General features: G+C 41.2%; 1 protein-coding gene across 3 annotated transcripts in view; it reads right to left on the bottom strand.

Annotated features, from left to right (window-relative positions):
- adcy8 (adenylate cyclase 8 (brain)) overlaps window positions 1-15350 on the bottom strand; it is a 190134-nt gene that overhangs the window by 105380 nt on the left and 69404 nt on the right. For all 3 annotated transcript variants that reach the window (XM_055867574.1, XM_055867576.1, XM_055867575.1), the window contains exon 3: window positions 3246-3376. In XM_055867574.1, the coding sequence (XP_055723549.1) occupies window positions 3246-3376 (131 nt within the window). The remainder of the gene's footprint in view (window positions 1-3245; window positions 3377-15350) is intronic.

Raw genomic sequence — 15350 nt, 5'->3', positions numbered from 1 at the left:
CCAGTTGCAGAAGGAGGTGTTCAGTGCCATCCTAAGCCTGGTGACGATGGTGTTGAATGCTGAGCTGTAGTCAATGAACATCATTCTCACCAAGTATTCCTCTTATCTAGGTGGGTGCAAATACAATTGCGTCGTCTATGGATCTCTTGGGGCGGTTTACAAAATAAAGAATTTGAGTTCTTGGGAACAGGAATGATGGAAGTAATCTTAACATACTTACAGACTAGGACAAAGAGAGGTTTAAAATTACCGTGAATATGCCTGCCAGCTGATATGCGCATGCTCTGAGAATGCACCATGGAATATCGTCCAGCCCAACAGCCTTGCGAGTGTTGACCTAAATAAAGACCTGACTCATGTTGATGTCGGAGAGCGAGATCACCCAGTCTTCTGGGTCGTTTAGGGCCCTCATGCATGGTACGTGTTGTTATTATCGAAGCGTGCAAAATATGCATTGAGTTCGTCTGGAAGAGATGCATTGTTGGGCACATGCGGCGGGCGGCGTAATAACAAATGTGAATGAAGATTTGGAAGAAATTAAGTTTATCCAAATAGGCCTTCTCGTCTGATATTCCCTTGTCATCACAGTCCCTAAGGACAGTCTTACACTTTCAGGATGAATAACGGCTGTCCTAGTCTACAGTTGAAGTCAGAAGTTTACATACACTTAGGTTAGAGTCATTAAAACTCGTTTTTTAACTACTCCACAAATTTCTTGTTAACAAACTATAGTTTTGGTAAGTCAGTTAGGACATCTACTTTGTGCATGACACAAGTAATTTTCCAACAATTGTTTACAGACAGATTATTTCACTTATAATTCAGTGTATCACATTTCCAGTGGGTCAGAATTTTACATACACTAAGTTAACTGTGCCTTTAAACAGCTTGGAAAATTCCAGAAAATGATGTCATGGCTTTAGAAGCTTCTGATAGGCAAATTGACATAATTTGAGTCAATTGGAGGTGTACCTGTGGATGTATTTCAAGGCCTACCTTCAAACTCAGTGCCTCTTTGCTTGACAACTTGGGAAAATCAAAAGAAATCAGCCAAGACATCAGAAAGATTTTTGTAGACCTCCACAAGTCTGGTTCATCCTTGGGAGCAATTTCCAAATGCCTGAAAGTACCACGTTCATCTGTACAAACAATAGTACGCAAGTATAAACACCATGGGACCACTCAGCCGTCATACCGCTCAGGAAGGAGACGCGTTCTGTTTCCTAGAGATGAACGTACTGTGGTGCGAAAAGTGCAAAAGAATCCCAGAACAACAGCAAAGGACCTTGTGAAGATGCTGGAGGAAACAGGTCCAAAAGTATTTATATCCACAGTAAAACGAGTCCTAAATCGACATAACCTGAAAGGACGCTCAGCAAGGAAGAAGCCACTGCTCCAAAACCACCATAAAAAGCCAGACTATGGTTTGCAACTGCACATGGGGACAAAGTTCATACTTTTGGGAGAAATGTCCCCTGGTCTGATGAAACAAAAATAGAACTGTCTGGCCATAATGACCATCGTTATGTTTGGAAGAAAAAGGGGAGGCTTGCAAGCCGAAGAACACCACCCCAACCGTGAAGCACGGGGGTGGCAGCATCATGTTGTAGGGGTGCTTTGCTGCAGGAGGGACTGTTGCACTTCACAAAATAGTTGGCATCATGAGGCAGAAAAACTATGTGGATATATTGAAGCAACATCTCTAGACATCAGTCAGGAAGTTAAAGCTTGGTCGCAAATGGGTCTTCCAAATGGACAATGACCCCAAACATACTTCCAAAGGTGTGGCAAAATGGACAACAAAGTTATTGGAGTGGCCTTTACAAAGCCCTGACCTCAAGCCTACAGAAAATGTGTGGGCAGAACTGAAAATTCACCCAACTTATTGTGGGAAGCTTGTGGAAGGCTACCCAAAACATTTGACACAAGTTAAAGGCAATGCTACCAAATACTAATTGAGTGTATGTAAACTTCTGACCCACTGGGAATGTGATGAAAGAAATAAAAGCTGAAATAAATCATTCTCTCTACTATTATTCTGACATTTCACATTCTTAAAATAAAGTGGTGATCCTAACTGACCTAAGACAGGGAATTTTTTACTAGGATTAAATGTCAGGAATTGTGAAAAGCTGAGTTTAAATGTATTTGGCTAAGGTATATGTAAACTTCCGACTTCAACAGTAAATCCCAAATGGCACCCTTATTCCCTATGTAGTGCACTTCTTTTGACCAGGGCCCACAGGGTAGAATTGACCAGCGCAGCTGTCTAGGCCCCTTACTTTTTTCAATCTTTACTGATGACATGCCACTGGCTTTGAGTAAAGCCAGTGTGTCTATGTATGAGGATGACTCAACACTATACATGTCAGCTACTATAGCGACTGAAATGGCTGCAACACTTAACAAAGAGTTGCAGTTAGTTTCAGAGTGGGTGGCAAGGAATAAATTAGTACTAAATATTTCAAAAACTGTTTTTGGGAAAAATCATTCACTAAACCCTGAACCTCAACTAAATCTTGTAATAAATAATGTGGAAATTGAGCAAGATAAGGTGACTAAACTGCTGGAGTAACTCTGGATTGTAAACTGTCATGGTCAAAACATATCGATACAACAGTAGCTAAGATGGGGAGAAGTAATGTCCATAATAAAGCGCTGCTCTACCTTCTTAACCCCACTATCAACAAGGCAGGTCGTGCAGGCCCTAGTTTTGTCTTACCGTTTAGTCAAGTGGTCACGTGCCACAAAAAGGGACTTAGGAAAATTGAAATTGGATCAGAACAAGGCAGCACGGCTGGCCATTGGATGTACACAGAGAGCTAATCTGAACTGCTGGCACACAAATCGGACACCCGTGCTTACCCCACAAGACATGCCAGAAGAGGTCTCTTCACAGTCCCCAAGTCCAGAACAGACTATGGGAGGCGCACAGTACTACATAGATCCATGACTACATGGAACTCTATTCCACATCAAGTAACTGATGCAAGCAGTAAAATTTGATTTAAAAAAACAGATAAAAATACACCTTATGGAACCGCAGGGACTGTGAAGCAACACAAACATAGGCACAGACACATGCAAACACACACACACGATAACATACGCACTATACACACACGCACACATGGATTTTGTACTGTAGATATGTGGTAGTGGTGGAGTAGTGGTGCAGCCCAAAACTTAGCTATTCCCATAATGTTGAAAAGCACCAATTTAAGCCAAAATAGCCACAGCCTTACCTGACATTCTCATAGCGATGGATATAGATTCTGTGAAACTGGTGCTGGAGGTGCTCGTCATCCACATTTGTCATGTCGTTGATCATCTCCAATACCACAAACCGGGGTAAAACGGACAACACCAGCCTTTCCTGTAAAGAAAAGGAGCATCCTGGTAAATATACGTAGCTTTTTGGGCATAACCGGGGGAGAAATGTAACCACTCAAAAAAATTAAAAACAGAGCTACAGATGCAGGGACTGACCATCCATGATGTTAAAATTAGAGTTTTAATCATGGTTTTAGGCTATACAGTGTTTCTTTACATTTACTTTGTTTACAAACATTCGAGTAAAACAAGGTTATATTTGGGATTTTGATAGGGTACAAGAGCTGAACTATGATCATGGGGTATTTATAAGTTATATTCTTCAAGAATTAATGGGTGCACATCATTAATTTACAAGTAAAAATAAATAAATGTAGCGACTGCTGATTTCCCTTTTAAAAAACAGCATCCAAATAAAAAATAAAAACATCTAATAGCCACCCGCCTTATAAATGCTATAAGCATGTATGCATTTAAGTATGCTCTCATAAGAAACCATGGGCCTTTAATATACCTTTAATATATGCATTATAAATGCATCATACATTTTTCATAATGTACTTTGATACAGGTGTGTGATGCATTATGATTCATGGATTTATAGCATTTATATGCAATTAAAAGAGACATTGAGCTTTTATGAATGCTCATAGCAAGTCTTATAACATACTACGGCGTGATATATTTTCATTTAAGGATCATATCACTTCCACCTTACCTGTCACCCTAGACCCACTTCAATTTGCATACCACCCCAACAGGTCCACAGACGATGCAACCGCCATCGCACTGCACACTGCCCTGTCCCATCTGGACAAGAGGAATACCTTTGTAAGAATGCTGTTCATTGACTACAGCTCAGCCTTCAACACCATAGTAGCCTCCAAGCTCATCATCAAGCTTGGGGCCCTTGGTCTGAACCCCGCCATGTGCAACAGGGTCCTGGACTTTCTGACAGGCCGCGTCCAAGTGGTGAAGGTAAGAAACAACATCTCCACTTCACTGATCCTCAACACTGGGGCCCCACAAGGGTGCGTGATCAGCCCCCTCCTGCACTCCCTGTTCACCCACAACTGCGTGGCCATGCACGCCTCCAACTCAATCATCAAGTTTGCAGATGACACAACAGTAGTAGGCCTGATTACCAACAATGACAGCCTACAGGGAGGAGGTGAGGGCCCTGGCGGAGTGGTGCCGGGAAAATAACCTTTCCGTCTTCATCAACAAAACAAAGTAGCTCATCGTGAACTTCAGGAAACAGCAAAGGGAGCACAATCCTATCCACATCGACGGGACCACAGTGGAGAAGGTGGAAAACTTAAAGTTCCTCAGCGTACACATCAGTGACGATCTGAAATGGTACACAGTGTGGTGAAAAAGGCGCAATAGCGCCTCTTCAACCTACGGAGGCTGAATACATTTTTCTTGGCCCCTAAGACCCTCAGAAACCTTTACAGATGCACAATTGAGAGCATCCTGTCGGGCTGTATCACCGCCTGGTACGGCAACTGCACCGACAGCAACCGCAGGGCTCTTCAGGGGGCGGTACGGTCTGCCCAACGCATCACTGGGGGCACACTGTCTGCCCTCCAGGACACCTACAGCACCCAATGTCACAGGAAGGCCAAAAATATCATCAAGGACAACAACCACCGGAGCCACGGCCTGTTCACCCCGCTATCATCCAAATGACAAGGTCAATACAGGTGCATCAAAGCTGGAACTGAGAGACTGAAAAACAGCTTCCATCTTAAGACCATCAGACTGTTAAATAGCCATCACTAGCTGGCTACCACCCAGCTACTCAACCCTGCACCTTAGAGGCTGCTGCCTTATATACTGTACATATACATGGAATCACTGGCCACGTTAACAATGTTTACATACTGCTTTACTCATCTCACATGTATATACTGTATTCTATTCTACTGTATTTTAGTCAATGCCACTCCGACATTGCTCATCCTAATATGTATATATTTCTTTACTCCATTAATATACTTTTATATTTGTGTATTGTTGTGTATTGCTAGATACTATTGCACTGTCGGAGCTAGGAACAGAAGCATTTCGATACACCCGCAAGGACATCTGCTAAATATGTGTGCGTGACGAATACAATTTCATTTTATTAAATGCATAACGCAAAAATATAAACGAATGCTCCTTAGAAAGTATAACCAAAAGTATTTCTCTGCTACAGGCCTATGAAAAGAGCAAAAATAATAATGATTGTTATGAATTCCCTTCCAGTGACTGTTATCAGCACCTCACAGCCCTGAGCTGCACTCCACTCCCCTACCCCCATGACTGGAGCCTGAGAGTGTAGGGGGTACCATAAACCTGCCTCTCTAACTCTCTCTGACCTGTGTGACCTGGGCCCTGATAGGTTGCTAAGGGTCAAGTTGTTAGGGGGCAGGACACCTGACAGCTGTTCTGACTGTGCAAGCCAGTGTCTCTTCACTCCTCCGGAGTGGACTTGTGGGATGGCGTGTGTGCAAAAGTGAGTTGTTGTTATCGTTTTAACTTGTTATTGTTGTTGTGTGTTTACTATTTACTGTTCGTAGTTAATGATAATTGCCTAGTTACATTATTTATTTATTTTAAGTCTGCTTTTCTAGCCTTGATTTATACAGCACTTACCAGTGCTCTTGCTGTGCTATTGTATTGGATTCATGCTCATGCTATGCTAATTGTGTACAGCCTATTCATTACTGTTTATCTCCTGTATTACAGAACCACATCCTTCCCACATCTATTCCCTGTCTGTTGCGTGTGTATGGCAATAAAGTTTTCTTGTGTGTAACTATGAGGTTGCCTCATTTCCCTCTTAACAGCGGAGGTGCTAGCAGGTCACAGATCAGTGCTAACAGAGTCACTCTCTTTCATTGCTTCTTTGCGCCAATTGCATCAATTCATTTACAACACAATATAAACTGGTGGTTCATTGAACGTGTTACCATTCTAAAAGCATGTGTATGCTACAGACCTTAGCAAATTGTGCTTATTTGATAGCGTCATTTCCCTCTTGCGATTCGAAGGCACAACGATGCATGTTGAGAGCGTGGAAAATAATGTTGAGCATAGGTGGAGAGAGGTAAGAGTTCAGATAAAAAGTCTTGAGGGTGCAGAAGATCATGTTGAGGAGCTGACAGAGAGCAAAGAGCTCAGACAAAAATGCTGCATGCTAAGAAAGTGGAATTGAGTGCAAGATATTAAGTGTCGAGCACAGCATCTCCCTGTTCAAGGTATACTTCCCTGCGCTCTCTCAAATTGCAGCAGCTGTAAGCTGTGCTACGCGATATGATTTCTGTGTGCTCGCAAATCTACAATGACATGCTGGCTTGCTATAATAAGCAGCTCTAGATGCGAGGGGAAAACAAAAATATTTCTATTATCTATTAAGATGATAAAAAGGTCATTAGGTACCAAAACATTTCACAATTGATAAAAAGTCTTACTAAACATTCTGGTTGATACATATCGTACCAATATATTGATTCACTTTATGACCGGTTGGTTCTATGTTAAAATTATAAATAAAATGTTATTAAAAAAATTAAATAAAAACTTTCAGTTGTTGAGAGCAGGGAGATAGAGCCATTGAAAAAAAGCATATTTTTATTTGTATAGAAAAATCCACATAACATAAATGTGATATTGCAAAAATTTCAAAAAAACAGTTTTTGCTTTGTCATTATGGGGCACTGGGTGCAGGCCGAGGAAAAAACTATTTAATCCACTTTAGAATAAGGCTGCAGCGCAACAAAACGTGGGGGAAAAATCAAGGGGTCCGAATACATTACGAATGTACTGCATGCATGTACAGTTGAAGTCAGAAGCCTACACACACTAGCTAGCTTAAAAGCAATAGGTTCATGGTCTGGGTCAGGCTGGGCTGTTTCACTGCAGCTTAAGCCTGTTGGATGAGCCTAGCTAAATTGAAACTGCTTGGTAAGAGCATACTTCCACCATCAGGTGAGTTCATTTTGGAAAAGAAAAACTACATATTTGCTAGCTATATTTTAAAGACTTGCTACTGACTACTGAACACTTTTTTTCCAAACAAGTTCATCCCCTGACTGTTTATTGATGAATTGGCAACTGAAAAGTTGCAAAGAGGCTGAGGTTTTGTGGGTAATAAAGAATAGACTTGTACATGTACACATTAGTGTTTCATTAGTTAGTTAAGTTACTGAGTAGGCACATTGTTATTCCTGTTTTTGTTGATATTGCATTTCAAGTGGAGAGGGAGTTAGATCACTAGAAAGGATCATGATGACAGACCAGTATGAAAGCTGTTGTTGCACTCAATACTTATGAACTGAATATTGTGTGTGAATTGCCCATTTATATAAGTGGTACTAACAAAGGGAATGGCTTGTTCAGCAACATGAGCAGTAAATGCTAACACGGCTTTGGTGACGAATGGTATGTCACGGAGGTGACTATGTATAGTGCCTTCATAAAGTATTCAGACCCCTTGACGTTTTCCACATTTTTTCTTACATTACAACCTTATTCTAAAATTGACTAAACCGTTGTTTTTGAGCAGTCTACACACAATACCCCATAATGACAAAGCAAAAACAGGTTTTAAGAATTGTTTGCTAATTTAATAACAATTAAAAACATAAATATCACATTTACATAAGTATTCAGACCCTTTACTCAGTACATTGTTGAAGCACCTTAAGCAGTGATTACAGCACTGAGTCTTCTTTGGTATGATGCTACAGGCTTGGCACACCTGTATTTGGGGAGATCCTTTCAAGCTCTGTCGGGTTGAATGGGGAGCGATGCTGCACAGCCAATTCCAGGTCTCTCCGGAGATGTACGATCGGATTCAAGTCCGGGCTCTGGCTGGGCAACTCAAGGACATTCAGAGACTTGTCCCGAAGCCACTCCTGCGTTGTCTTGGCTGTGTGTTTAGGATCGTTGTCCTGTTGGAAGGTGAACCTTCCCCCAAGTCTGAGGTCATGAGCGTTCTGGAGCAGGTTTTCATCAAGGATCTCGCTGTACTTTGCTCCGTTTGTCTTTGCCTCAATCCTGACTAGTCGCCCAGTCCCGGCCGCTGAAACACATCCTAACAGCTTGATGCTGCCACCACCATGCTTCACCGTGGGGATGTTGCCAGGTATCTTCCAAACGTGATGCTTGGCATTCAGGCCAAAGAGTTCAATCTTGGTTTCATCAGACCAGAGAATCTTGTTTGGCATGATCTGAGAGTCCTTTAGGTGCCATTTGGCAAACTCCACTGAGGAGTGGCTTCCGTCTGGCCACTCTAACATAAAGGCCTGATTGGTGGAGTGCTGCAGAGATGGTTGTCCTTCTGGATGGTTCTGTCAGAGTGACCATTGGGTTCCTGGTCACCTTGCTGACCAAGGCTCTCCTCACCCGATTGCTCAGTTTGGCCAGGCGGCCAGCTCTAGGAAGAGTCTTGGTGGTTCCAAACTTCTTCCATTTAAGAATGATGGAGGCCACTGTGTTCTTGGGGACCTTCAATGCTGAAGACATTTTTGGTACCCTTCCCCAGATCTATGCCTCCACACAATCCTGTCTTGGAATTCTATGGACATTTCCTTCGACCTCATGGCTTGGTTTTTGCTCTGACATGCACTGTCAACTGTGGGACATAATATAGACAGGTGTGTGCCTTTCCAAATCATATCCAATCAATGGAATTTACCACAGGTGGATTCCAATCAAGTTGTCGAAACATGTCATGGATGATCAATGGAAACAGGATGCACCGGAGCTCAATTTGAGTCGCATAGCAAAGGGTCTGAATACTTATGTAAATAAGGAATATCAGTTTTTTATTAGACTTGAATATTTTTGTATAACTGTTATCTTGATACAGTCTGAACGTTTGTTTAAATTACCACAGTAGTGGGTAAAAATGTGAAGACCAACAGGCTACGAAAAAGTTATTATTTTGTAACCTAACTATTTAAAAAACAATGACATGCATAGTTTAGACACAGCTTTATTTCATTTAGTCATCCCCCACATTCAGCTATTGAAAGCTTTGACCATTATGTCCTTCCTCACGGAACGGCCTGCTGACAACAGGGTTTGTTTTGATCCATATTGGGCTTTACAATCATTTACAAAAAGACTTAGAAATCTATTTCAAATTACAAAAAATAAAATGACAGTAAGGATCTTTAATGTTTTGATGTGCTGCTCTAGAGTTCCATGGCCCAGCAGACTAACCTGGTGACGGGGGAAAGACGCATGTTAGTTTGGGAGATCTTTAGAGGGAGGAGAGAGCATACGTTTTGAAGTGAGTAAAGTAAATCTAACCAGTGACCCTTGACTATATGCTCTATAACACAGGTAGCAATATTGAAGGTGCCATACGTATACTATTACGAGCAGAGCCTACTTCTCTGTGCTCTGGAGAGATTACAGGTAGTTGGTCAGAAGGCTCTGGAGGTCCTTGAACCATTCTGTCTATGTAGCACCTGGAGAGGGATGGATAGAAGTACTGAGTGTGGTTTAAAGAAACAGCAAGAGAGTTAACGTGTAAAAAGTATTACATTGTTGATTATTGAGGACTAAGGGGGCCTTCAAATCAGACAAATGCATGTGTAAAAGACGCAGCAACTCAATGGTTTTCAATTTCAGGAGTGTGTTGGGGGTGGCGCTAGCATTGTGTTGCGCTGTCTGTCAGAAATGTTGCAAAGACGTATCCATTGGTTCAAGTTGTATCTTCATGTCTAACTTACCCCCTTACTGGGCGACTTCGTTTAGCATGGCCCGTTGCCCCGGGTGGGTGAAGATTTCACTTAAGGACCAATGGAATGGTCTACAAGTGCAAACTCCATCCATCCGGGGCACTGGGCCATGTTAAACTAACTGACCCACTCTGACCCCTAAGCCCTCACCCGTGACCTCCCCTTGGCCCAGGGCATCCTGTCTAACCCTCTAATCACAGTCTCTGTGATTATTCTAGTAGACAGGTTTATTGTGCATAGGGTTTCTCCACTCCTCATATGAGTTGAGTATTAGTTCTTCAAATAGTATCGGTAGGGAGCTCAAAAAGGAGGGAATTGATCTGTCAACTGGAGGGCTGCTGGGTTCATGTCCTAAAGATATCCCCTACTGTTGGGCCCTTGAGCAAGGCCATTAACAGCACAACATGCTCTCAGTCCAGTGCTGGTCTCAACTGTGAGTGATGTGTCCAGTCATGACACTAACATGGGTTGCTCCATGTTCCTGCTGGTAGCAGGCCTTAACCTGGATGGTGGGAAATGCCTTGCCTTGGAGTATGGTTGAATCTATCTCCACCAGGCTCCTTGGAAATCAAATGACAAACCTGCATGGATTAGCAAGAAAGTTGTACCTGTATTTAGACAATTGTAGTCAAGACAGAGACAGATTTTTTAAAACCGGACTCCACAGGTTTTTGTTCCAGCACTCTACTAACACTTCACTCAACTAATTGTGGACTAAATTTAAGACCATGATAAGTTGAATTAGATGGCTGTGCTGGGCAGGAAGAAAAAATGTTCACAGAGTTCAGTCCACTGGGACTAGGGTTGCAAAAATCCACTTTCCCAAAATCCCCAGGTTTTCCAGAAATCATATTTGTAGGATTCCAGAGTTCCTGCTTATTCCGGGAATATTCCAACCGAGTTTTCTGGTAAACCTGGGGATTTTGGGAAAGTTACTGGATTTTTGCAACCCTAGTCCCAGTGGACTGAACTCTGTGCACGTTTTTTCTTCCTTGCGAAAGTTAACAGATTTTTGCATCTACCTGGGACAGAAATCATCCACGTTTGTATTATAGAACAAAATCACTAAGTAAGAATGAGATGACAATTCTGCATGATATAGACAATAACATGTGTGGATCTACTGGCAATTGCAACAGTTACCTGTTTTTCTATCTAGGGCGGCAGGTAGCCTAGTGGCTAAGAGCGTTGGGCCAGTAACCAAAAGTTTGCTTGATCGAATCCCTGAGCTGACCAGGTGAAAAATCTGATGTTCACTTGAGCAAAGCACTTAACAATAATTGCTCCTGTAAGTCGCTCTGGATAAGAGCATTTGCTAAAATTCTGTCTGAGTATTATGTGCTTAAGACTTTAAAATATAACTAGCAAATATATTGTTTCTTTTCTAGAAACCTATCATTAGCTATATTAATGAACTCAGCTGATGGTGGGAGTTAGTTAGCAAGCAAACTAGATTAGCAAGCTCTTCCCCAGGAGTTTCCAACCTAGCTAGCTAGCTACCTAATTTATGGACTTTTTAAAACCTTTATAGATAATATAAAAATAGACATTTTGCACTCATATCTAGAGCTGGCTAATATAGCAAGCCAGAGGATAGTACAGTAGCTAGGATGTATACAATGTGTGACAGTAGCTATATGGTAGACATTTGCTAGATAATTGAGTGATGAAATCCAAAGGAAGGACATCAGAATTTTTTTTATAGCGGAACTGGAAATTACTGAGTGTACCATTACAGGTATCCCACTGGCAGGCAAATCTTTAAATAATGAGATCATCAAAACCCTACTGAAATAGCATTAGGTGGAATTAGCTATCTAGCTCTTACCTGAGAAGAAGCGACTTCCTGGGAGTCCACCATGTTGCAATGTGACAAATGGCTAGGTACCAACCTGGGGATGTAACCACCACGTTGTATGGGTCCTGGCTTCCATTTAGCTAGCCAATCAATGGCATTATAACACAAAACGGCACTATGATTGGTCAATAAGTGTGCCTATCATATTTTAGTAACGTGAGAGCAGAGCAGGGAGATGTGTGCTCGACATGTGATTTCTTGCTCTCAATTCCACTTTTTGGGCACGCAGCATTTCTCTCTGAGCTCTCGACTATCTCTCAGCTCGTCAACATGATCCTCTGTGACCTTGACAAATTTTCTCCGATTTCAACTCTCTCCGCGCACCTTCAACATTATCCTCCACGTCCTTTGACATTCCTCCATGCTTCTTTGAATTATGAGATGGAAATTACGGCATATTCTTTGCAGTGCGCCAGTGTCACATTTGATGAAGTATAACACAAGGCCATTGAAAGACAAAATGCGGCACAATATTAAACCATTAAGTATTCCTCTCATGGTAATGACTGGGTCCCTTTCTCTAAAACTCAGTGTCCACTTGAATTGCCATAAACTCTACTGATACAGTCTTAGTGTTTCCAGTAAAGGAGCTAAAACTCAGTCTCCACTTGAATTGCCATAAACTCTACTGATACAGTCTTAGTGTTTCCAGTAGAGGAGCTAAAACTCAGTCTCCACTTGCATTGCCATGAACTGCTGGCACAGCTTGAGTGTTTTACTGTAGTCGCAAAGAGCTCTCAACACATAGAGAACCTGCGGAGAGAAGAGAGAGAGGAGGGAGAACGAGAGGAGGGGAGATGGTATGGAAAAGAGAGCTATGGTTTCGTTAAATTTATTAGGATCCCCATTAGCTACTGCCCACGTACAGTGACTTGCAAAAGTGTTCACCCCCCTTGGCATTTTCTTATTTTGTTGCCTTAAAACCTGGAATTAAAATTGTTTTTTGGGGGGGGGTTGCCTCATTTGATTTACACGACATGCCTAACACTTTGAAGATGCAACATATGTTTTTATTGTGGAACAAAAAAACTGAAAATTTGAGCGTGCATAACTATTCACCCCCCAAAATCAATACTTTATAGAGCCACCTTTTGCAGCAATTACAGCTGCAAGTCTCTTAGGGTATGGCACATCTAGCCACAGGTATTTTTGCCCATTATTCAAGGCAAAACTGATCCAGCTCCTTCAAGTTGAATGGGCTCCGCTGGTGAACAGCAATCTTTAAGTCATACCACAGATTCTCAATTGGATTGAGGTCTGGGCCATTCCAAAACATTTAAATGTTTTTAAAATTACAAACTTTTCCGATATACATATTCATATAGGAGGAGGAGAGGCACTATGATAGAATATGTTGTTTATCTGTTTTGTAAAGCTAAACTTGGTGGCAGAGCATGACATGATGACATGGCTCTATACATAACTGAGTGACGCATTAAATCTGTTTTTGGTTTGGGTACCATGAAGAAACCCATTGTGGGGTGTCTGGTGGGGAATGTAACTTTTTTTTTTTTTACCTTTATTTTAACAGGGAACATATATTGAGACCTAGGTCTCATTCCTAGCATTGTACAATACAACATACACACACATACTGTACCAGTAAAAAGTTTGGGCACAGCTACTTATTCAAGGATTTTTCCTTATTTTTTACTATTTTCTACATTGTAGAATAATAGTGAAGACATCAAAACTATGAAATAACACATGGAATCATGTAGTAACCAAAAAAGTGTTAAACAAAATATATTTTACATTTGAGATTATTCAAAGTAGCCAACCTTTGCCTTGATGACAGCTTTGGATACTCTTGGCATTCTCTCAACCAGCGTCATGAGGTAGTCACCTGGAATGCATTTCAATTAACATGTGTACCTTGTTAAAAGTTAATTTGTGGAATTTCTTTCCTTCTTAATGCGTTTGAGCCAATCAGTTGTGTTGTGACAAGGTAGGGTTGGCATACAGAAGATAGCCCTATTTGGTAGAAGACCAAGTCCATATTATGGCAAGAACAGCTCAAATAAGCAAAGAGAAATGACAATCCATCATTACTTTATTTTTTTTTTCACCTTTATTTAACCAGGTAGGCCAGTTGAGAACAAGTTTAAGACATGAAGGTCAGTCAATCCGGAACATTTCAAGAACTTTGAAAGTTTCTTCAAGTGCAGTTGCATAAACCATCAAGCACAATGATGAAACTGGCTCTTTTGAGGACCGCCATAGGAAAGGAAGACACAGTTACCTCTGCTGCAGAGGATAAGTTCATTAGAGTTACCAGCCTTAGAAATCTGTAATTAAAATCAAATAAAATGTTATTTGTCACATGCACCAAATACAACAGGCGCCGAATTTCCTTACAGTGAAATGCTTACTTACAAGCCCTTAACCAACAATGCAGTTTTAATAAAGTACCTAAAAAAATGTAAGTAAGAGAGAAGAATAACAAATAATTAAAGAGCAGCAGTAAATAACAATAACGGGGCTATATACGGGGGGGGCAAAGGTGTTGAGGTAATTGATGTAATATGTACATGTAGGTAGAGTTATTAAAGTTACTATATATATATACTGTACATACACACACACTAAAACACAGTCATGGGAAGCACAAATAACTAATAACAAATCCCCCGGAAAACAGTTACAGTCCTTCACAAATAAGTCCCCAATCGATACTTTAAATTGCCAGAATGGCACCAGACAATTGTGTTCCAACAATACGATGCAGTAAAAAAATGTTTTTTATCTAGCTCGGAGGAGACTCTAGGAACCTCAAGAGTTAACCAATCCTGTGAAGGTGTTAGGCAACTCAGGTGTCTCTACTTTAACAGAAAAGTTAGATAAGATGGAATGAAGTCAGGCCCTGTGTAGAAATCAATGGGTCTTTAGCAAAGTCCAGCCAACCTTTTGATACAGGTTGCAGTGATGAGTGTCAAAACTGTCACCTGTAACAAAACGAAGGGCACCAAGAGTAGTAGCAGCTGCACCTTGACAAATAATATGACCATAATCAAGCACAGATAAAAAGGTTGATTGAATAATCTGCTTCCTATTGCTTAGAGAAAGGCACGGTCTGTTTCTGTAGAAATGGCCAACTTTAAATCTTAGCTTGTCCGTTTTTAAATGTACGCAAATTGATTATACAAGTGGTTTGGCATTTTCAACACACGAATGTTTCTTAAAAAGATTACAAGAGAAGAAGTACATTACTCCTCAACCCTCAACCATGAAAGACAGTCATGCATGTTGCTGATGTTACTTCTGTGTGTGCAGTTAAGGGAAAGGTGTGCTGCTTTGTTTTGAACCAGCTGCATCATTTCTAGGTCTTTCTTTGCTGCACCTGATCATATTACAGTATGACAGTAATTAAGATGGGACTAGATCAACTAGTAAAGTTGATCTTTGTGTCAAAAAAC

The sequence above is a fragment of the Salvelinus fontinalis genome, chromosome 17 (genome assembly GCF_029448725.1).
Source record: "Salvelinus fontinalis isolate EN_2023a chromosome 17, ASM2944872v1, whole genome shotgun sequence".
Taxonomy (NCBI): Eukaryota; Metazoa; Chordata; class Actinopteri; order Salmoniformes; family Salmonidae; genus Salvelinus; species Salvelinus fontinalis.
This window is presented reverse-complemented; position numbering and strand designations above follow the sequence as displayed.